Here is a 19442-nt window from a genome sequence, read left to right on the forward strand (position 1 = left end):
GAGCAAAACCAACAATAATCATGCTACATTTGTTTGGCGGGAAATGTAAGGTTTGTTTATAGCAGCAGCTTGCTTGTGAATATCAGGCCCACCTAGTTCGTCGTTCACGGGCATATATATAAAGTAGGTATAAATCAAAACATCAGACATCCTCAGGAACCACAATGCGGCCCTCAGACACCCTCACAGAACTTCCCATTAGAGTCAGACTCTCAATCTTGCCCACCTCCCCAATCACCACCTCAACCCCGATCTCGCTGCGTCTCCCCATCTCCACTCCCTGCACAACATCATACTTGAACCGCCCGGTCCGCTGCCCACTCAGGGAAAGATATGCCGCCAACCCACTCGCAGCACTCCCCGTTGCGGGGTCCTCGAGGTTTCCTATGATCGTCCTCGTCCGAATAACCATCCTCTCCAGCTTCTCGTCCTCCACGTCCCTAACGTAAAAGTACGTCGCAAGCAAGCCCTCAACCCACCCGGCGTCCAAATACGTCGAGTCGGCCGCCTGGCCCCCATACGCCGTCGTCACAGCGCTCAGTGCTTCAAGTGAGGGCAATTCAACAAGAAGCTGGTTCATACCCTTTACGACGGAGAACAAAGCAACCGACGAAGGCTCCAGGTACGGCTTCAAGGACGGATAGAGTCGCAACGCCTCATTCAATGGGTATTTGTTCTCATGGGTGTGCACATTATGCGCTACGCGCGCTGCAACTACACCCGGGTTCGCATCCTGCAAGGTAATCGGGAAATTTCCAGCCTTTAGCTGCAGACTTGTCACTTTGGCGTCTTTCTCTGGTGCGTGGTCAAGAAACCATGATGCAGCACCGATGGTTGGGTGGCCCGCAAAAGGAAGCTCGGCGCTCTCGGTGAAAATATCGATGGTGCGGGTTTCGCCGGTGCCTGTCTTCTGGTGGACGAAGATTGTCTCGGAGAGATTAAATTCGCGCGCGATGGTTTGCTTTTGGCGTTGGCTTAGTTGGAAGTCTGTGGGGGAGGGGAGAAAGACCACGGCAAGAGGGTTTCCCTCATATGTCTTCGTGGTGAAGACATCAAGGGTGACGAAGTTAACGCTGTTTGCCATTTCTTCAAGTACACGAGTGATGTAGTTCTGAAACGGCTTCGTGTACAAGGGGGAAGGCCAGATATAAGCTCTATCGAGCTGTCGTATTGGAGGTTTCTCCACATCCATCAATACCGGTATCCTGAGTCATCGCTGTTGAAGGGCGCAAATGAGTCACGAACAGCACAAAAATATGCCGAAACTGATGTTATTTCATGTCCTATACGTACAATTACTACTATATGCGCGTCCGGTCCAATCCAGAAACTCCAAACTCCTCGTGTCTCATTATTGGATTGTGTCGCATTATTCCGAGTCGCTCTCGACGACAAAACCAGCCCGCATGCGTCTGCGACCTGGAGCCGCCAAGGGCGCGTCTTCTTCGTCCTCTTCCGCTGCAGCTTCGTTCTCTTTAGGGCCAGATTTGTTGTCATCCTCCTTACCAGCAAGCATTTCGGCTCCTATCTCTCGGTCTCGGCTGAATGCTAGGTCGTCATCGATATAGAGCTCATCTTCCGTCGGGTTTTTCGATATATCTTTGTTGCTAAGGTCATCGATCCCATCTAAGGAGGGGGTCATAGATGTCTCCCGCGACAGCATGCCCGTAGCGCTCATGAGAATGTCTTCGTCCTCCACCTCAGGACTAGCTTGTGGACTATGCCTCCGTCGCTTTCCGCCTGCTTCCCGTCCGCTGCTTGCACTTGAGCGTTTTCCTCGTTTCTTCTTAGATGTATTTCCGTCGTCTTCAGTTCTCCCAAGGAGCAATGCTTGCTTGATCCGCTCGGACTGTTCCTTGCGTCTTCCTTCTTCGAGGCGGAAGAATTCCTGGTCCCCCTCTTCATCGCTTTCCTCGTCACTAGCATGAACGTATAGGTCACTCTTGATCTTCGCTAAACGGGACCTAGTATTCTCCAGTTGCGCCTGACGACGTTTCTCCAATGTCTCATCATCAACTGGCTCCTTCTCCCCGTTATTTTTACGTTTTCTTTTCGTCTTAAGCTCATCGAGCACTTTGGATTTAGTTCGGGGATTTGGAGGAAACAGTGGTCCATCAAGGATGACATCTTCCCCTTCGGAGTCCGATCCAAAATTCACTTCGAGGGTTGTTTGGTCGGTGTTCCCCCTCGGCTCGCCGCCATACTTTCGGCGTAGCAAGTCGTTAGGATCACGTTCGTTTGTATTCCCAACCACTAGCGTTCTATCAATGACAGCTTTTGAGTCCCGCAATTCGGCTGATTTGAGTCCAGAAGGAATAACCCAGGATATGCCTTCCACATTTTCTTGCCCCAGCCGCTCGAACTTCAAAAGGGTCATCAGGAGTCGGAGTTTGGCGTTCAGGAACATGGCCTTCTTAAAAGATTCATCCTGCGGCTTGATAGCTAAAACATGTTAGTGGAAGCATCCCTGATGATAGAGCTAGAGACACATACCAATTATGGGGTTCGGAGTATCTTGAGGCGCCGCGAGGTCGACATTCTGATCATGCTGTTCCCATGCTTCCCTTTCATCGGCTGCTGACCCTAAAACCTCGCTGATCCATTTGACTATTGCAGTTTGTTCGTCTTTGACTAACGCAGCTACCACAATAGTGAGCTTCTCATCCACGGTGGAAGCTGCCTTGGGGTCAACCTCTAGTTCAGCTGGAGGTTTTTTCGTTGTAGTTATCGTCTGCCTTTCGTGCCCATATTCAAGATAGAACGCGGTTGAGTTGATTTTACTGAACAATAACTCGGTAATTAAAGCAGGTCTTTGTTCGATTTTTTTTGTCAGCTTGCGTACGAGCTGTTTCACCAACTCCTCCCACTCATTGAAAATGGGTTTCTTAGAATCCATTCCACCCGGTCCTTTGATCATGCGGTAAAAAAGATTAAGAATGTCAACTCGGAACAACAACACAGTCATCTCTTGCTTGAAGGCTATCCGATAGAAGTAACGATGGGCGCGTTTCAGCTGATCTGTGTTCAATTCCTTGTAGAATTTGGTGAAAGCCACGAAAGTATCGACACATTTCTGGTTGCAAAACTTGGCAGCAAAACGTGTGAAGTCGAAATTACGTTCTTTCGACATTTTTTCGGCCTCAGCGTAGTCTTCATTTTCGGATGCCTGTTCTTCGTCATTGTCCTCATTGCTTGGTTGTTCATCACGCTTTTTCTTTCTCGCTCGTCGTCGCGATCTAACCTGCATATCGACATTCTCCTTAGAATAGCGTTCCAGCATCCGTAAAAACACATGGGACAGATCCGTGCATGCGTCAAGATACCCAAATCCTTGATCTGTGTACCCACGGATAACGGCCAGTATGCGATCATGGGTAGTTTCTTCGTAAAAAATCCGATTCTGGATGTTCTCAGCAATCTCTTGATCCTCTTCAAGTGGCGATTGTGCCATTTCTTGTATCGTCAATAAGATCTGGGTGAAACACCGCATGGCGGCGTTAAGATCTTCCCACTCCTTATTGTCAAGGCTGTACTGCATCGATCTGTTCAGGAAAATGAACGTTTCCTGGTTGAACACCCCAGCAACTAGCCCAAAACTATCTTGTTCGAGTTCCTTCCCGGGCTTTTCACTTTGTGCGTGTTTCTCACGTTGCCGGGCACGGCGAGCGCGTTCTGCTCCAAGAAACCACGCAACTGTATAGAAGTAGTGACGCTTATTGATATCGAGGACACGAACTGATTCTCGTTCAATTGCCTTGCGGACATGTACGAAGAGTGGGTTAAACCCTGAATCCAAAAACTCCTCAACGAACATTCGCAGATTTTTTGTGGCAACCTGATTGATATGGACCGGTGTGTTGAAATCATTGTTCACGGTCAAATCCTGGGGCTTTCGGCCACGCCTAGGTTTGTTCCATTTCTTAGTTTGGTCCATCTTGAATAAAGTCGCTTGGCTATCTTTGAGCACGTCCTGGCCGGAAACCGTTGACAACTTGGCATCATCTCGCTTAACCCAGATCATCGTCCCGAAACGGCCATGTCGTGTTGGTGCGTTCTTTGCATACTCCCTTCGTAAGGATGATTCTTGCTGTAGCAGATCATTTAATTCATCAGTCCGCTTGGCGTTCCGTTGAGCATCATTCATAAAAAGTTTCTCGGCGTCGATCCCTTTGACAATGTGAAACAGGGTTTCAAGAAGCGGAATATCCAACATGTTGAAGTCCTCGCTCACGTTTGAACACAAGGTAAGCACGAGAGCAAAGACATCTTGATCATGGAATGCGTTGACCGTCGCGGACCTAGAGGTCTCTTCCTCCTCACCTTCCGTGGCAAGACGCGCATTTGCAGAGATTACGGTAATATTCCGCAGCAAGTACAGCATAATCTTGAGTATACCTTCGTCCCGAGTTGTCCGTTCTGACCGAGGGGTCGCCATACTAGGCAGGCCGATTCGAATGGCAGCTCGTAGGAGTCCGCAGCTCGCGAAGTTGAGAATACCACGTTTGTAGGACACCTGGGCTTGCTGTAAGTATGGTATGTGACGATGGTGGTTGATTGTCATTTCGCCATGGATCTCCAATGGCCAAGTCAAAGGTACTAGCAATTCGACTGCAAGCTGTCAGGTACACCATGTTCTCGCGGGTAGAAATAAGCGCAAATCACTTACTACATGCCAGCGCAATCCTTGACATATATTTGCTCTGCTGTCCATCGCTCCACCAAAGGGCCAGAATCTGGATAAGGTCCCCATTGACAAGGTTCGCTTCCCCCAAGCAGCGCGCAACATCCATTCGGTTGAATTTCTCATCGTATAGTTTTAGCCATCGCTTGATATCCCGTAAACAAGACAGAGCGTCATCGCCGAGCATGTATCGACCTGCATCTTCGCCATTGAAACCTCCAAGCTAGAATTGTCAGTCAATTGCAATTACATCCATCTCGGAACAGGTAGACTCACTGCTGTGACCAGACTATAGACGTGAGAACGGACGTCGGGGTCGATCACCTCAACAGTCTGATTATTAAAGGCCACTTCTTCCTCCATCACGGCCTGTTGAATGTATCTCGCTACCTTGGTGTTTATGGTCACCGTCCTCTCAACCGCAATCAACTTGACAGTTCGCGTCAAGACAGGGCCAATCACCACGCGTCGGTCACGCGTCACCGCGTTTGACTTTGCGGGCGCAGGGCGGGAGTCGGATACAAAGGCGGAGAAACTAAGGAGCCGGGTAGCCGAGGATAGCCGATGACGTCGGCCCCGATCACATGAGCTTCTAGTCCGTTGTAGATGAGCACAAGTCAAGATCTCCTCGGCTTTATTTCTAAATGTCTTGCGGTATTTCCGTTATCCTTCGCCAGAATATTGGACCATCGTGACGATGCTTTCTTCTTCGCCCCGTGTGCTTAGCCGCAGAGGCCCCTCAATGGGCTCTCGGGCGTTCAGTACATCTCCCACCGTCCGTGCTGCCGAGGTCAAATCGCTTGGAGTGATTGGAGCCGGACAGATGGTTTGTTGACCTCCAACAGACCAAAGCGTAGACTGTGCTAATAATTGTTAGGGACTCGGAATTGCTCTCGTCGCTGCCCAAAAAGCTCAGGTTCCAGTTACCCTGGTCGATAGTTCCCAGGGCTCTCTCGATAAGGGCCTGAAGTTTGCGGGTGAGTAGAACCTCGTCCCAAAGGGTCTTTTTCCAGCTAACCACCGATACCATAGACAAATTACTCGATAAGGATGTATCCAAAGAGCGCATCACAAGGGAGGCAGCGGATGCGGCACGCGGTCGGATCACATCGACCTTGAAAATGGACGATCTAGCTTCGGTAGACTTTGTCATTGAGGCAGTCCCTGAAATTCCCGATCTGAAAACGTCGATATTCTCCAAACTTGCCCAAATCGCACCTAAGCATGCGATCCTGGCGACGAACACCTCATCCATCTCGATAACCAAGATCGCTGCCGCTACGACGACAAATCCCCAGGACCTTCAAGGCCCGTCGAGAGTGATCTCAACCCATTTCATGAACCCTGTTCCCATCCAAAAGGGTGTAGAGATTATCGCAGGCTTGCAAACATCCAAGGAGACCATCGACACATCCATTGCGTTTGTCCAGCGCATGGGTAAAGTCGCTTCCGTATCTGCGGACTCGCCTGGTTTCCTAGCAAACCGTATCCTCATGCCTTATATTAACGAGGCAGTTATCTGCCTTGAAACCGGTGTTGGTGGGCGCGAGGACATTGACAACATCATGAAGAATGGAACCAATGTGCCCATGGGACCGCTGACATTGGCTGACTTCATTGGGCTAGATACATGTCTCGCCATCATGAATGTTCTGCACCAGGAAACTGGGGACAGTAAATACAGACCATCTGGATTGCTGAAGAGGATGGTCGATGCCGGCTGGTTGGGCAAAAAGTCCGGAAAGGGTTTCTATGACTACTGAGGGATATCAAATCCAACAAACCATTACACTCCGAAAGAAATTTTGACATAGACCGCATTGAAAAGTAATTGTAGCCGAACATTTGGGAAAATCAAATATCACATTCATTAGCTTGAAATGAACAACGATTTATCCCGCAGTTTGCAGACTGCATGGAGTTTCTACACAGCAACAGTGCCAACAAGACACCGGTTTTACCAAGCCGGTTGAATAGGCTCAGGTAGGAGCTGGAGGGAAGTAGGAGACGCTACTCGACAGAAAACAACACACCACAGCAGTATCTCATAGTGTTGCGGCCTGTCATTTTGTGATTTTCTTCACAGGTGTATGACAAGGGAAACAACCCCCCTCCCCCCTTGCTTCCTATCCATCAACGAAAGGGTCTGTATCAGTTTGTGCTCGCTCTCAGCAAGTAAACAATCCTCTTCATGAACGCCGATACCAAGGACAAATGGATACATTACAATCGGGGACAGACATAAGTCCAAAAACGGGAGAGCCTGGAACGCTGACGCGGAGCCTGTTCAGATAGATTCATTTCCGCACGATCCATAAAGACAGTACCACTATCTATATAGCGGTACACTTTGTTCTGTGATCTTCAATTCAGGCGTGCCATTTCCTCTGCTAGTGAATATAAGAAATCTGTCCTTTTGGTAAACGCCGTCCACAGGGAGCGGGAGGAAACAATAATGGATGGTTACGCGCATATTCGGCCATGTTCTCCAGTTCTTTGCGCTCCCGTCAGATAAGACAGAGTCAGCAGTCGGAGAGCTTAAGGTACGTTGCTATGAGACTTGTTTGGGAAGCAGGTCGGATATGTGAAATTCAAACATAAGTCATCCTTACTCATGGTCCATCTTCTAGGAAGAGCTGAGGCCCAAGACAAATGCTGGAGATTTCCGCTCATTGGGAGTGTTGTTTCTGTGAATATCCCTGGATTCAGCTAGCACGTCCATATCCAGCCAGCATTTGTCTACGCAATTGGCGGAGTTGCCAGGTGAGCCAACGACATTGGGGGAGCGAATAATTAATCCTGTCAGCTTGTAATGTAGGCCTACAAAGTATAACCAGTCAGTCTGTCGAAAATCACATACTAGCAAGTCAATCACGGGCGGAGCGTACCATAACTTTTGGGGTGAGTCAAAGAAATAAAATATAGAAATAATCCAATATCAAAGTAAAAACAAGGGTATAAAGGTTCCGGCTGCTAATAGATTTGGAACGTTGCTTCATTAATTGTCATGGCTAGATTTGTTTATAGAGCGCCAGAGAACTTCCGGCCTGCCCATGCAGATCCGTTCTCTTGATATTCCTGGCGAGTAATCGCCATTTTCTTAAGCTCTTCTTTATTGGTTGCGAGACGGGATGCTCCGGCCCAAGCGGAGCGAATTGGACTATTACGAACCATCAGCACAAACACCATGTCATGCAGCCAGAGGCAAGAAACTCACTCCTTAGGTCGCCGAACCCTAACAACACATTCAGCAGAGGCAATCTGGCGCAACTCAGTTTCCCTTCTAACGTCAGTAAGTGACACATAGCAATAGAAGTTGTTTCCTTACAGCCTTTCCATAAAGCCAGAAAGGAGAGAATTGCCTCCAACCACTAAGATGTTGGCCAAGAAGGCTGGGTGTAGCCCACTCGGCAGCACTGAGAGGCTCTGCAAGATTATATCAGGTATACCGGCCGACTTCATGCCGATGTCGCTAGGGGTAAATAAAATTTCTGGAACAGTAAAGCGTTCGTTACCAAGGACCAAAACATCTTCAGAAAGCTGCTCCGCGCTAGCGCCGGCGAGGACCGCTTTTCTCTTTTTAGAACCCAATAGAGGGTCGTGAGGACGCATAAATCCCCTCCTACCTCCATTCGGGTCGGGCAAGACATAGTCAACCACCACGCTTTCCCCAGAATCAGGTTGTCCACGCTTGCGGTTTCCCTTCCAAGTCCGCTCCAAATCACCGCCGAAATCATTGCTCACAAAACAAACCGACTCCTTCACTTCATTCATTATGTATGTCTCATCCACCATATTATACTGCCTCATTGATACCAGCTCTTTGAGGTAATTTGTCAAATGTCTGCCGCCGAGGTCGAGTCTTCGAATCCCACGTTGAAGGGGCTGCCCTTTGTAAACCGGCGTAATGGTTGTGTGGGAATAACCGGAGTCGACCACAAGGAGGCATTCGGTAGGAGAGGCGATTGAACTAGGGTTTTGGGGAACTGGGTCTTCAAATAACGACTGAATCTCGGTCCAGGCATTCAATGACGGACCTTTACACCAACAGTCAGTTTAGCCGTCCATGTCCAGTCAATAGCAAATAACAAAGTTTCCAGCCTTCCTTACCAATGCATCTCACGTACCCCCCAAATCCCCATTCTTCCATGATAATTTCATCCGCGTTCTTTTGCAGCGCCGGTAAAGCATTCGGGGCCTCCGCGAATATAAGAGTCACATCTTCAGGGTCCGCGACGCGCAACTCCTGGGTTCGCACAGTTTTCTCATCGAAGAACGAGTTCTCCCATATTTCTTTCTGCGCTTCCCAGTTCACAGTATATCCTTTTTCCACGGGCCGCCTAAACAGCATCTCATTGCAGTCTGTAATGTTTGTGCCAATCTGGGCCCCGACGTAGATTCGATTTCCGCGGGTTTTAGCAATCGCGTTTGGTATAGTGGCACAAGCCGAGGCAGCTTCTTCTTCTTCTTCTTCTTTTTCATTCGGAGGTGACGAGTCCTGAGCATAGCCTGCTTTGATTGTGTACGCCCCATTATCAATGATGAAGGTCTTATCAGGAAGGGATTGCGCTTGCGCGGCAGAATTCTTTCCAGGCGGACGCGGCTTGGTGGTACGCATTTTGGGGCTTCGGAGAGTAGGGCACGCAACCAATAATCAAAGGTACAGTCTAACTGAGAGTAAGATCTGAAAATAGGCTGCGAATACCCGTTCAGTAAGACTGTTGGTGGTGGAGCTTGAAGCTGGGAGCTCGGAAGCTTTTGCTGGGCGGGAGATCGGAGACGACGGAGGAGCCCGGTTGATCTCCCCAATCAGGAAAAATAGGGCACATTGTTAGGGCGCGATACTTCATGTCACCCAAAACCTTAGTACGTATCTAGTAAGAGTAAATCACCCAAAAACTGTATCTTTTGTAGCCAGATGGTTCTTTTGGGTACGTACTACCCAAACACGCTCATATTTTAGATTTCGAAGCTCACTTGAAGGTTCCGGTTAGAGATGGAGCCTGTCAGGAACAACGAAAACCAAGCATCACGAATAACTCCGTACGATGAAGGGAGCGCCTGAACTGTGCGCAAGAACTTGGCGACCTTCTAACCACTTCGTGGGCACTTTAATGATTCTCGAGGCCGAATAACTGGTTATGATGAAAACGAGATGACAGGTGACCCCGCTCAGCCCTAATCAGCGGCCCCGCAGTTCAGGCTCTCCATCATCATCATAAAATTTCTCCTCAGTGTCTCAAGCAACCCGGTGCTCGCATTTCTTCCTCCCATCCAAAGAGGCAAACGAACCCCACTATTCAAAAATGTCGAGGAAACTCCAGATTGTCCTGGCGACAACCCTCACCCTAGTCGACCAATTCCAGTCTACCCTATCCTCTTCCCAACCCAACCCGGAGCCTACGGCCGGAAAAGGGCCCGAAGAGCTGGACCCCCTGCCCCTCCTCTCAGGGGCATCAACAGCGCTGAAGTCCCATGTTGCGAAGCTCTCCCTGTTAACAATAAACCCGCCCTTTACCCACTCTGCAGTTGCGACCACGCTCTCGGCCCTCAATGAATCCGTCCTCCCATCATTGGTTACAGCTACACTCCTCGTCACGGCAGAATCCCACACCAAGACGTTTCAAAAAGAAATTCGCATATTAGTTGGTACAACTCTAAAGGAGTTATCTTTATTAGTCAAAGAAGTTCAGGTTGTTGCGGAAGGAGAAACGGATGGGGAAGACCAGGGCCAATCAACAAAAGATGCGATTACAGTGGCCGCCGGCCGCGTATGGGATGCTTGCGATGTGCTAGTTGATGTCGCTGCGAAGGGCATTGTCGGTTTCATGGTCAGGCGGGCGGAGGAATATAGGGACTTGGTTCGGGATGCGGTCGAAGAGATTGAGGAGTGGGACCCTGATGAAGAAGGCGATGATTTTTTCGACGACCTTCTAGGTGATGATGATAAGGCACCTGCGATTTCCAACAAAACTGGGGCTAGTGAAGATTCTGAGAGGAAGGGAGGGGACGAGGAAGAAGGTAGCGCGGCACTCCATGCGCGGAAAAAGGACGCACTTCGAATTTTGAAGCCCGTCGCCCAAATATACCCCGCCATAATCTCGAATCGACTAAAGACGACACCCACCCCACTGACACCGTCCAATATTAGAATTTTGGAATCCTTGGTACTGAGTCTACAGCAAATCCCGAACTATATCGACGAAGTAGCGGGCGCGCTGTACGAAGAAGATCTTGACAAATATACGCATCAATTGGGAAAGACCACAAAGTATGCGTGCAAGGCTGTCAGTCTGGTTGTATTGCCCTGGAGTCTAAAGCAGGCGTCCGGTGATCAGGGTATCGCAGGGGATAAATTTACGACCTGGTCAAAGACATGGACCAAGGTCATCGAAGAAGTCAGCAGGACCGTGGATGAATCTACCCCTATCAAATCAGACTAATCATATCATACTTGAATCAATGATATTGGATGAAGATACTGGAAGATGAGAAGATATGACTGGGTTCTAATATCCTGGAAAAATAACCGTGACTAAAACATGAACCTAGAAACGAATTAATTTATATATACATTGCATAGCGCGAACCCTGACCGCGTCGTTGATAACTCTGAGCTTTTTCGTGCACATACTCAGCTCCCCTCGTCTCCCGATTCATATTCATACAACTCTTCTTCAGGCATCCGATCCTTTAACCACTCGAGAACAGCATCGGTTCCCTTAGCGACAATCTGCCACCGGGGAACCCGAAAGCTATTACCGGCGACCTCGAACCTTCTTAGAGCCGAGCCCCCGCCCCAATTTGCACTGTTACCTTCAGCCCGCAGTAAGCCAAGCTTAGGTGGAAGGGAGCCGATATTGTTGTTGCCTACATCAAGCACCTGAAGCCCCTGTGCACTTTCAAACTCCAGGCTGTCAAATTGGTTTTCTGCTACAAGAAATGTCATGAGCTTTGGGTACACCTGCCGAATATACGGAAGAGATCCAGAGAGACTATTGGACGACACATCAAGAAAAGTGAGCGACGGGGCTTTCAGGCTGGCCATCAGCGGTTCGAGGCTAGTTAGGCCTGTAGAACTTATATTGAGCGTCTGAAGGCTTGGTAGCTCCAATAAAGAGGCGAAAAGTGACAAGCTGTCCAGTGGGTTATGCGATAGGTCGAGGTCTGTCAGATGGGGGGCAAGCATGCCAAGCGCTTGAACAGGAAAAGAGCGCAAAATATTGTGCTGCAGGTACAAATATCTAACATCGCTCGAGTTAATATTTTCCAACTTTTCGACCTCGAGATCTTGCATCTCGGTATATGATCGATCAAGTACGCCTCCGGGTTTGAGCTGCCAGCCAGACGTTTGGGCTGGCGTCTCTGGCGCAAGGGTGAACTGCGTCGCGACAGAACCTTCCTCGTCATCTGTTTCATGAGGCTCTGGCTCGCATCGGCTTCTCAGATCGCGCTTCATGTCCTCCACAGTCATGGTGAGGAACTTGCGCTCGCGAAGAGGGTTGTTGCTTATTCGAAAGGTAAAGAGGTTTTCCATCATCCCAATCCTCTCGTCCAGTTTGGAGATGTCATTTCCCGTGAAATCGACATTTTTAATGTTCTTCAAATCCGTGAACCCTTGCGGGAGTTCCGATATCCTATTGTCTTCCGCTGATAGAGTCAGGAGCGCCTGCCAGGACGAGATATCAGGCAAGCTCTGAATACGGTTCATACTGATGGCTAAAGTCTGTAGCCCAGGCAACGTCAAGCCTTCGTTCTCAGAAAGTTTCGTGAGTGCGTTACCAACGACATCCAGATTTTGCAACGTATCGAACTTGTGTACAGAGGCGGGAATCAGGGCGCCCTGTAGCTTGTTCTTAGGAGCAATGATTTCCTTCAGAGGGAGGGTGCATATTAATTCGAACGGCAGGGATGATAGCCGATTATGTCCAACATTAAGAACTCGGAGGCAGCTCAAGTCTGCAAGTGTGTCGGGGAGGTCAGTGAGGGAGTTCTCATGAATATCAAGAACTTCAAGATTGCTAAGCCGACCAATATCGTGAAGGAAAGAGCCCTCTAGACCATTCTGCGCAAGTCTTAAGTCTCGTAGGCCCGCCAGTTCCAGAACCACGCGTATGCTGTCCATACTTAGTTTGTTGTTAGAGAGGTTCAACGTGTGAAGTCGTTGCAGCCTTCTGAAACCTATCGGGAGGCTCTGTAGCAGGTTTCCATGTAGGTCTAAGGACTCTAGACCGCCAAACTGGTTTCCCTTCTCTTCTGCGTCAAGGTCCATCTGATCCGAGTCAATATCTGGGAAGGCCGCATCAGGAAGTTCCGTGAACTCGTTATCTGCAGCAATGAACTTCACCAAATCCACACTCTCGTACCAGTCAGTAGTCGCATTGGGGTCGAAATCGTACATTTTCAGAACCTCGTCAGGAAATGTGGTCAACGACAGGGCTGCAATATTGAGGTGACCCGAGGTACGGCCTGCATCCACTCTCTTTCGAAGTAGACCATTATTTTGATCCCGGGGCCGCTGGTTGAATGGGTCTTGAATATCAGTCTCTGCCCACATATCGGGGCTCGATTTCTGAGGACCTTTCTGTACTGCTGCCTTTCGTGCCGCTTTCGCCTTGGCGATACTCTCCCTCAAAGCACTTGACGATTTAGATGTCTTTTTAAACTCCCGATCTGGCTGTAGTTCAGAAGATGCATCTGGCAACGTAGAATTGGCTGCAGATGATATCGAAGCCGTTGAATTGAGCCTCGAATATGATGACTTTGGCTGAATCTTTCGAGTTTTCTTCACTTGGAGAGCCGGTGGTGTAAGTTCGGCATCCGCTTCAGCCGGCCTCGGTCCTTTGCTCAATGTCGTGCGAGGCTCTGGGGCTGCCTGTGCTAGACCTGTGCCTCCAAAGATGCTTCGCCTTGCCACGGGTTTTGTTGTCTTCGGGGGGGTATCGACAGTAGCTACAGGATTGTGGTCGCTTGTGGAACCATTTGTTGGTAATGGTGGGCGAGGCCTTGACGGCAGTCGTAAGTTGGATGGTGGCCCCGAAAGAAAGTCATGTCCACTCAGTTGACGCGAGGTGGAAGACCTGGAGGGTGACCTTGAATAACTAGTCATAGAAGACGGAGGCCGGGATGGTGATCGCATCGGGCTAGTTGGATTGAAAATATTTGATGGCCTTCTAGAGGAGGCAGGAGAGGGTGGGATTTGAGAAAGGGTTTCAATTGTTCGCTCCGACAGCGACGGTCGTGTGCGACCCCGCGATTCGGTATCCTGCGATAGCGTATCGACTTCAAAATTGGACTCCGTGTCCAAAATTTTCTCGTTATCCGAGCTTCCCCCATCACTTGTTCCGGCCTTGGAAAGAACGCGCTTTTGCGGATAGCCATTCTGAAGCTTTTTTGGAGGCGCCGTTGGGGGGAGCGGCTTTTTGAACTCCGGTTCTTCCGAGGGTCGCCGGAGCCTGGCGGCCTTCAGGCCGGGATCAGAGCGCAGTCTTTCGCGGGATGGCGAGGGTTTGAGGGAGGGAGTGGCGGTTGATGTTGGTAGGGGAATTCTGGAAACTAGCCGAGGAATCCCACTCGGACGAGACGGTGTTTTAGGTTGCTGATCCATAATCGCATCAAATTCCAGTGGTCACCACTGTATCACTTTGAAGGCGAACAAGCTCTCTAAGAGGTTTCAACGCAGTCCCATGTTGGTTTCTGACTTAAATAATGTTAGAGAGGTGAAAGAAGAGCGATAATCTGACAAGATGTTCATAGAAGACCGACCTGTAATGCGATAAAGCAAAGCGGGCGAGAAAGTGTCCGGAGAGAAACCACTTGAGCTCCTGGAAAGCTTGTCAAAGGGGGGAGAGAAAAGAGAGCATGGACCGGAACTGGTTAGTATGCGTGTGAGAGATCTTCAGGTTGTTTGTGTTAGTAGTTATCTTTAGTTTAGTTAATTGTTTATTCTCCCTCCGCCTGTCCCTGAGGCTGACTAACCAGCCCGCTGGCTCAACATTCAGCACTAGAAGTGGAGAGTGATATCAATGTGTCGCGGGGTATTCCCAGCAAATGTGGCTGTTATTTACTTGTCTATATTGAATAAGACAATCAATTTGTTTCTTATGTATATTATTATTCATGCGCAGGGGCTGTCGGACCGAATCAGAACTTTCAGGAGATTTGGCGATTATATATCTCTAGGTGTATATGTGGTAAGTTCGCAATCCGATGGCCAGGAAGTAGCACGTCCGCTAAATTTTTTTTTAACTTAAACAAACAGTTAGCCTTGGAAGACTCCGTAGCACTGCCACAAAATGTCCATTTGACAGCCAAAAAACCAAGACACACGCGAGGTCCATTTGTGATCTGTGCTCCAACCGCAGTTCGTTGCCTGAGTTACCTGGCTCCTCCGGCCCTGTTTATCTGCCCGAGATCTCCGCATCCGGTCTAGTACTATTTTGGCGCGCGGCTGGGCTCATCTTTAAACGTAATTGGTCCGCATTCCCAACCTCCCGCCGAATGCGAAACTCCCGCCGCCCGCTCCATCATATGGCATCAAACCACCCCCTCTATCTCCCGTCCTCCTTGCTTTTCACATCATTCTGAGCTATCTCGCTTGTTTCCCATTCCTTTCTTCCCCTTGCTCTTCTTATCTCCTTGGAGTCTTCCGTATCTACCCCGCTATCGTTGTCTACCGGGCCGGGCACGTCGGAACGCTCAATTCTATCCCCGTCTTCGACTTCTGATATACCTATACGACCTGCTTAACCGATAAGCAGTTGGGTTGGCTTTGTTGTCGCAAGAGTATACCAGACTAAGGCCCATCAGTGCCACCTTTCTGGCGCCGTTCGATCAGTTCCCTGAATATTGGCGCCTACGCTACATATATTCTTGACCACTACCCCAACAAAGGTGCCATCGAGTCTTATTCTATATCCACGAGGATTGGCCCAGAAGTGGTACGCATTGCACGCCTAATGAACACCCTCTAACCAGCGCATTCACTAACCGTTGCGACCAGTGCGATATTGGCCCCACCCTGACAACACATCTTTCCGTTCGTTCTTATATCGTTGCCATGTCGCAGAACCCCGAGCCTCAACTGTCGCAAGGTTCTTTGGGCCCTCCGGCAGAAATTTCCCGCCCGGCCACACCAGTACAGCGCGCAACTCTCTCCGCATCTCCCGATTTAAGTGCAGGAGCCGAAAGCCAGTCACCACGCTCCGAAAACCTCAAATTTATATCCCCCCCGTCATTAATCTCGTCAGACATGACTCCGCCACCATCAACACAGATTCCCGGAGCTCCGCGAAGATCAAGATCTCGATCGAGCTCGTACTTGGCGCCCTCTCCGGACATCGAAGAAACACTGTGTGCTGCATACGGAGCGTCTGAAAATCTTCCCACGGCGGGGGAAATTGATACCGCTGAGGAGAATAAACTTCGCGCTATTGCAAAAGAGCTTCTTGGAGTAGCTCGAGAGTCTCGCGTGTCTGCCCTTCATTTCAAATTGCAATATGGTCTTTTGTCGTTTAGGAGTAATGTGGCTATCAAACGCGCCGAGGTTGAGCACAAGCTTGCTAGAAGAGAGGCCGAGATTCTTCAAAGCACCGAATATCGCAGTCGTCACCCTCCACCCGACGCAGAGCCCGCGCCTCAAATGTCTAATATCGAGCTGGAACTTGCTCTCAAACGTAATCAAGAGCTGGAGATGGCTAATGCTACCCTTGAAAGAAGACTACGACGAGCGAAGAAGCTTATTGAGCAAGAAAAAGACCAGTCGGATCAGTTGGTAGAAGAGAATCAGTTGCTGAAGAAGCGCATTCGAGAGAATCGGGAACATTTCTCGCGGATGATAGAGCACGGTCCAATGTCTCCAAGCCAAGCTGGTCTCCAAACTCCTCACCGGAGGTCTCTGCCTCAATTTATGGACAACAGCGACCATCATCTACACAGAAGTGACAGCACTAACCCGTTTGCTGCTCTTCTTGCCGCGGATCGTGTTCTCAACAGGGAATCTCCTAGTGTGGCACCGACGCCACATCGGCATAGAGCCCATCGACACCATTCAAATGGACATGTGCGAGGTAGCCATTCTCTGTCCTCACTTCCCATTACACCATCTCAGACACACAAAGCCCATCAGGAAAGCCAATATGTCACTCCTGGGAGGGATTCCAGCGATGAGAACCGTGATAGGGATAGCACAATTTCTGCTTCTGATATCGAGGAAGCTGAAACTGAAGAAGACATTCCACCTTCCCGGGCGGGATCTCCTACAACTAGCATGCTTCGCCGTAACCGTCCAGTTATCAAACAGGATATGTACAATCCGGCATCAAGATCTAGCACACTCCTTCAGACAAAGCTATTCGGTCAGGTGCGAAAGACTGGTGTTGACCGCCCTACGAGTAATCTCAAACGCAAAGCAAGTTTTGATGGTGCGAGCTCGAAGAAATCAAAACCGGAGGACCGGGTGGGGCTCGGAATTCATTGAGACATAGTTGTGGTGCATTTCAGTTCATACATTTGCATGACCAGTTGTTATTGCAATTGTCTTAACCTCGCTTTTGTCGAAGATGTCCATCATGAGCGCGTTTTTGGTGCTTTGACACGGTGTGTACTATTTAGAACAGGGATTGTGTTGCGACAAGTGCTTCTTCTACCCTCTCCTCTTTGAACGAACTGCCTTCGTTGCAAGGTATTTTATGACGATTGATGGATGACATGTATTGATGCGGCGAATTGGTGGTGTTTATTACCTGGGTACTGCAACTGTTTGATGAAGGGTTTATTTTGCTGGTTGTTGAAATACTATGATGAAAGGATTTTACATTGTGTTATTTAAATAGCCTTGGGTTAATGACATAATTTAGATAAATAGTTAAGTTACAAAAGAGCTCTACATATATTTCTACATTGGACAGCTGGATGGATCATGGATGGATCCATTTACTTTGAGTTTGCGACAAGTGTAAAATGACTAAGCTACACCTAGTTAACTTAGTTAGTTAACTAGTCACGTGCCGTGGCTTTGTCAGAGCATCGCATTAAACACTGATTAACTATGGACTATTAACTATAGGTAGACACGATGACAATGGAGAGAGAATGGGCATGATTTGGTACACAGCATTACGATTGACCACTATAATCGATTTCTTGCCCCTTCTGACCACATACTTGAGTAATCATCTGTTGGGAGAGAGAGGGTTCCGGATCGGGCAAGGAGGGTAGGGCTCAGCTCGCTAAGCGAGGCGGTGAGTGAGTCCCGCGCGGTTGGCCACAACCAGAAAAGTTCCACTCATGGAGGAGTTTTGAGATACGACCAGCAACCACGACGACCACGACAAGCTCCCGGTTGATCCCAGTCCGACACAATGGTGCGTACATTCAGTCTTTCTTATGTTTCCTCTATTATGAGATAGAGCGAGAGAAAGCCCTCTATTTTGCTCGAAGGGAAAGGCCATATACTGACCGGATTTTGCGTGTGATATAGGCGATCGTGCACAACAACCAGATTCAGAAGCACCGTGAGTGGCACCCGACGATCGAGAATAGGGGATCAGTTTTCTTTCGAACGAATGCGATGAAGAATTGCAATGGATGAAGGATCCTTTTGGCGAGTCAGATTTACTGATGGGTTTCAATAGACTTCCACAAGGACTGGCAGCGTCGTGTCCGCGTGCACTTCGAGCAGGTACGCATTTTTCGATTATTTTCCTGGTGAATCCATGTCGGATAAACAGTCTGGATAATGGAATTTTATCGAGACGAATTTTTCCCCGACAAATGAGTTCGATGAACTGACAGGATTTTTCTTCGGAATACAGGCCGGTCGCAAGCACAGCCGTCGTGAGGCCCGTCTGGCAAAGGCCGCCGCCGTTGCCCCTCGCCCCGTTGACAAGCTGCGTCCCGTTGTGCGATGCCCTACCGTCAAGTACAACCGCCGCGTCCGTGCCGGTCGTGGTTTCACTCTTGCTGAGCTGAAGGTAAAAAAAATCTGCAAATCTGGTGGACTGAGCGGCATTGCTCTGTAGATGGAATTGGAAGCTTATGTATACTTTTTTTGCAACCAACAGGAAGCCGGTATCCCCAAGAAGCTCGCCCCTACCATCGGTATTGCCGTTGACCACCGCCGCAACAACTACTCAAAGGAGTCTCTCGTCGCCAATGTCGCCCGCCTTAAGGACTACAAGGCTCGCCTGATCCTTTTCCCCCGCAAGAGCGGTCAATTCAAGAAGCTCGACTCGTCCGCTGACGAGGTCAACGCCGCCAAGGCTGCCTTCGCCGCTGAGGGCCAGACCCAGGGCTACACCACAAACGTTGGCTCTCTCCTGCCCATCAAGAACGCCACTGTCGAGGAAGCCGTTACTGAGGTCAAGCGCGACGACCTCCCCAAGGGTGAGGAGGCTGCATACCGCCGTCTGCGGGACGCCCGCAGCGAGGCCCGTTACAAGGGTATCCGGGAGAAGCGTGCTAAGGCTAAGGCTGAGGAGGAGTCTGCCGCTAAGAAATAGACTTCGTGTACCTAACAATTATGCGCACAAAAATTCTCAGCTAATGATGAATCTGGTCGTCGATTTTCACCTTTGGGATTATTCTACTCCTACGTACTAAGTGTACTGTGGCATGGCGTGGGATTGGCTGGCGTCCCGATTTTCCTCCACTTACCTCATCTTTCTTCCTCCCTCTATCTAGTTTGTCCTTAACCAGAGATAAAAATGATGCTTCTGAACTACCCTGAATGAAATGCAAATGTCAGAATTCTGTGTCCCAA

The 19442-nt window shown here is 49.3% G+C and overlaps 9 protein-coding genes across 9 annotated transcripts; 5 read left to right on the forward strand and 4 right to left on the reverse strand.

Annotated features, from left to right (window-relative positions):
* Positions 1–142: 142 nt before the first annotated feature.
* Positions 143–1084, reverse strand: ASPVEDRAFT_88126 (PhzF family phenazine biosynthesis protein; the record flags this gene model as incomplete). Its single annotated transcript, XM_040818242.1, has 1 exon — positions 143–1084. The coding sequence occupies one exon, from the start codon at positions 1082–1084 to the stop codon at positions 143–145; it is 942 nt and encodes a 313-aa protein (XP_040672604.1).
* A 285-nt stretch (positions 1085–1369) lies between these two features.
* tof1 (putative DNA repair protein (Tof1)) lies at positions 1370–5044 on the reverse strand (the record flags this gene model as incomplete). The annotated part of the gene is made up of 4 exons (XM_040807657.1): positions 1370–2442; positions 2494–4608; positions 4667–4904; positions 4967–5044. 4 exons carry the CDS (start codon positions 5042–5044, stop codon positions 1370–1372), a joined length of 3504 nt encoding a protein of 1167 aa, XP_040672605.1.
* Positions 5045–5378: 334 nt separating this feature from the next.
* ASPVEDRAFT_140978 (3-hydroxyacyl-CoA dehydrogenase family protein) lies at positions 5379–6444 on the forward strand (the record flags this gene model as incomplete). Its single annotated transcript, XM_040807707.1, has 3 exons — positions 5379–5507; positions 5559–5658; positions 5714–6444. The coding sequence occupies 3 exons, from the start codon at positions 5379–5381 to the stop codon at positions 6442–6444; spliced, it is 960 nt and encodes a 319-aa protein (XP_040672606.1).
* A 1258-nt stretch (positions 6445–7702) lies between these two features.
* Positions 7703–9299, reverse strand: arp6 (actin family protein; the record flags this gene model as incomplete). The annotated part of the gene is made up of 4 exons (XM_040818243.1): positions 7703–7841; positions 7899–7961; positions 8010–8718; positions 8792–9299. 4 exons carry the CDS (start codon positions 9297–9299, stop codon positions 7703–7705), a joined length of 1419 nt encoding a protein of 472 aa, XP_040672607.1.
* A 688-nt stretch (positions 9300–9987) lies between these two features.
* Positions 9988–11124, forward strand: ASPVEDRAFT_33113 (uncharacterized protein; the record flags this gene model as incomplete). Its single annotated transcript, XM_040810687.1, has 1 exon — positions 9988–11124. One exon carries the CDS (start codon positions 9988–9990, stop codon positions 11122–11124), a length of 1137 nt encoding a protein of 378 aa, XP_040672608.1.
* Positions 11125–11219: 95 nt separating this feature from the next.
* Positions 11220–14653, reverse strand: ASPVEDRAFT_339952 (uncharacterized protein). The gene is made up of 2 exons (XM_040810809.1): positions 14447–14653; positions 11220–14377 (listed from the first exon to the last, which is right to left on the reverse strand). The coding sequence occupies exon 2, from the start codon at positions 14286–14288 to the stop codon at positions 11316–11318; it is 2973 nt and encodes a 990-aa protein (XP_040672609.1). The 5' UTR covers positions 14289–14377; positions 14447–14653; the 3' UTR covers positions 11220–11315.
* A 1-nt stretch (position 14654) lies between these two features.
* ASPVEDRAFT_339759 (uncharacterized protein) lies at positions 14655–15179 on the forward strand. Its single transcript, XM_040810808.1, has 2 exons — positions 14655–14874; positions 14943–15179. The coding sequence occupies exons 1-2, from the start codon at positions 14707–14709 to the stop codon at positions 15111–15113; spliced, it is 339 nt and encodes a 112-aa protein (XP_040672610.1). The 5' UTR covers positions 14655–14706; the 3' UTR covers positions 15114–15179.
* Positions 15180–15740: 561 nt separating this feature from the next.
* ASPVEDRAFT_56376 (uncharacterized protein) lies at positions 15741–17159 on the forward strand (the record flags this gene model as incomplete). Its single annotated transcript, XM_040815202.1, has 2 exons — positions 15741–16573; positions 16622–17159. The coding sequence occupies 2 exons, from the start codon at positions 15741–15743 to the stop codon at positions 17157–17159; spliced, it is 1371 nt and encodes a 456-aa protein (XP_040672611.1).
* Positions 17160–18042: 883 nt separating this feature from the next.
* Positions 18043–19182, forward strand: ASPVEDRAFT_56377 (60S ribosomal protein eL13; the record flags this gene model as incomplete). The annotated part of the gene is made up of 5 exons (XM_040815203.1): positions 18043–18045; positions 18162–18195; positions 18316–18362; positions 18496–18654; positions 18745–19182. 5 exons carry the CDS (start codon positions 18043–18045, stop codon positions 19180–19182), a joined length of 681 nt encoding a protein of 226 aa, XP_040672612.1.
* Positions 19183–19442: the final 260 nt, after the last annotated feature.

The sequence above is a fragment of the Aspergillus versicolor genome (assembly GCF_001890125.1).
Source record: "Aspergillus versicolor CBS 583.65 unplaced genomic scaffold ASPVEscaffold_11, whole genome shotgun sequence".
Lineage (NCBI taxonomy): Eukaryota > Fungi > Ascomycota > Eurotiomycetes > Eurotiales > Aspergillaceae > Aspergillus > Aspergillus versicolor.

What these genes read in the sequence shown, in the direction of transcription:
- ASPVEDRAFT_339952 (XM_040810809.1), bottom strand. Translation starts at nt 14,288, where the DNA reads ATGGATCAGCAACCTAAAACACCGTCTCGTCCGAGTGGGATTCCTCGG.
- ASPVEDRAFT_339759 (XM_040810808.1), top strand. Translation starts at nt 14,707, where the DNA reads ATGTGTCGCGGGGTATTCCCAGCAAATGTGGCTGTTATTTACTTGTCT. An exon ending in TATCTCTAGGTGTATATGTG is followed by an intron (nt 14,875 to 14,942) that starts GTAAGTTCGCAA and finishes TTAAACAAACAG; the next exon opens with TTAGCCTTGGAAGACTCCGT.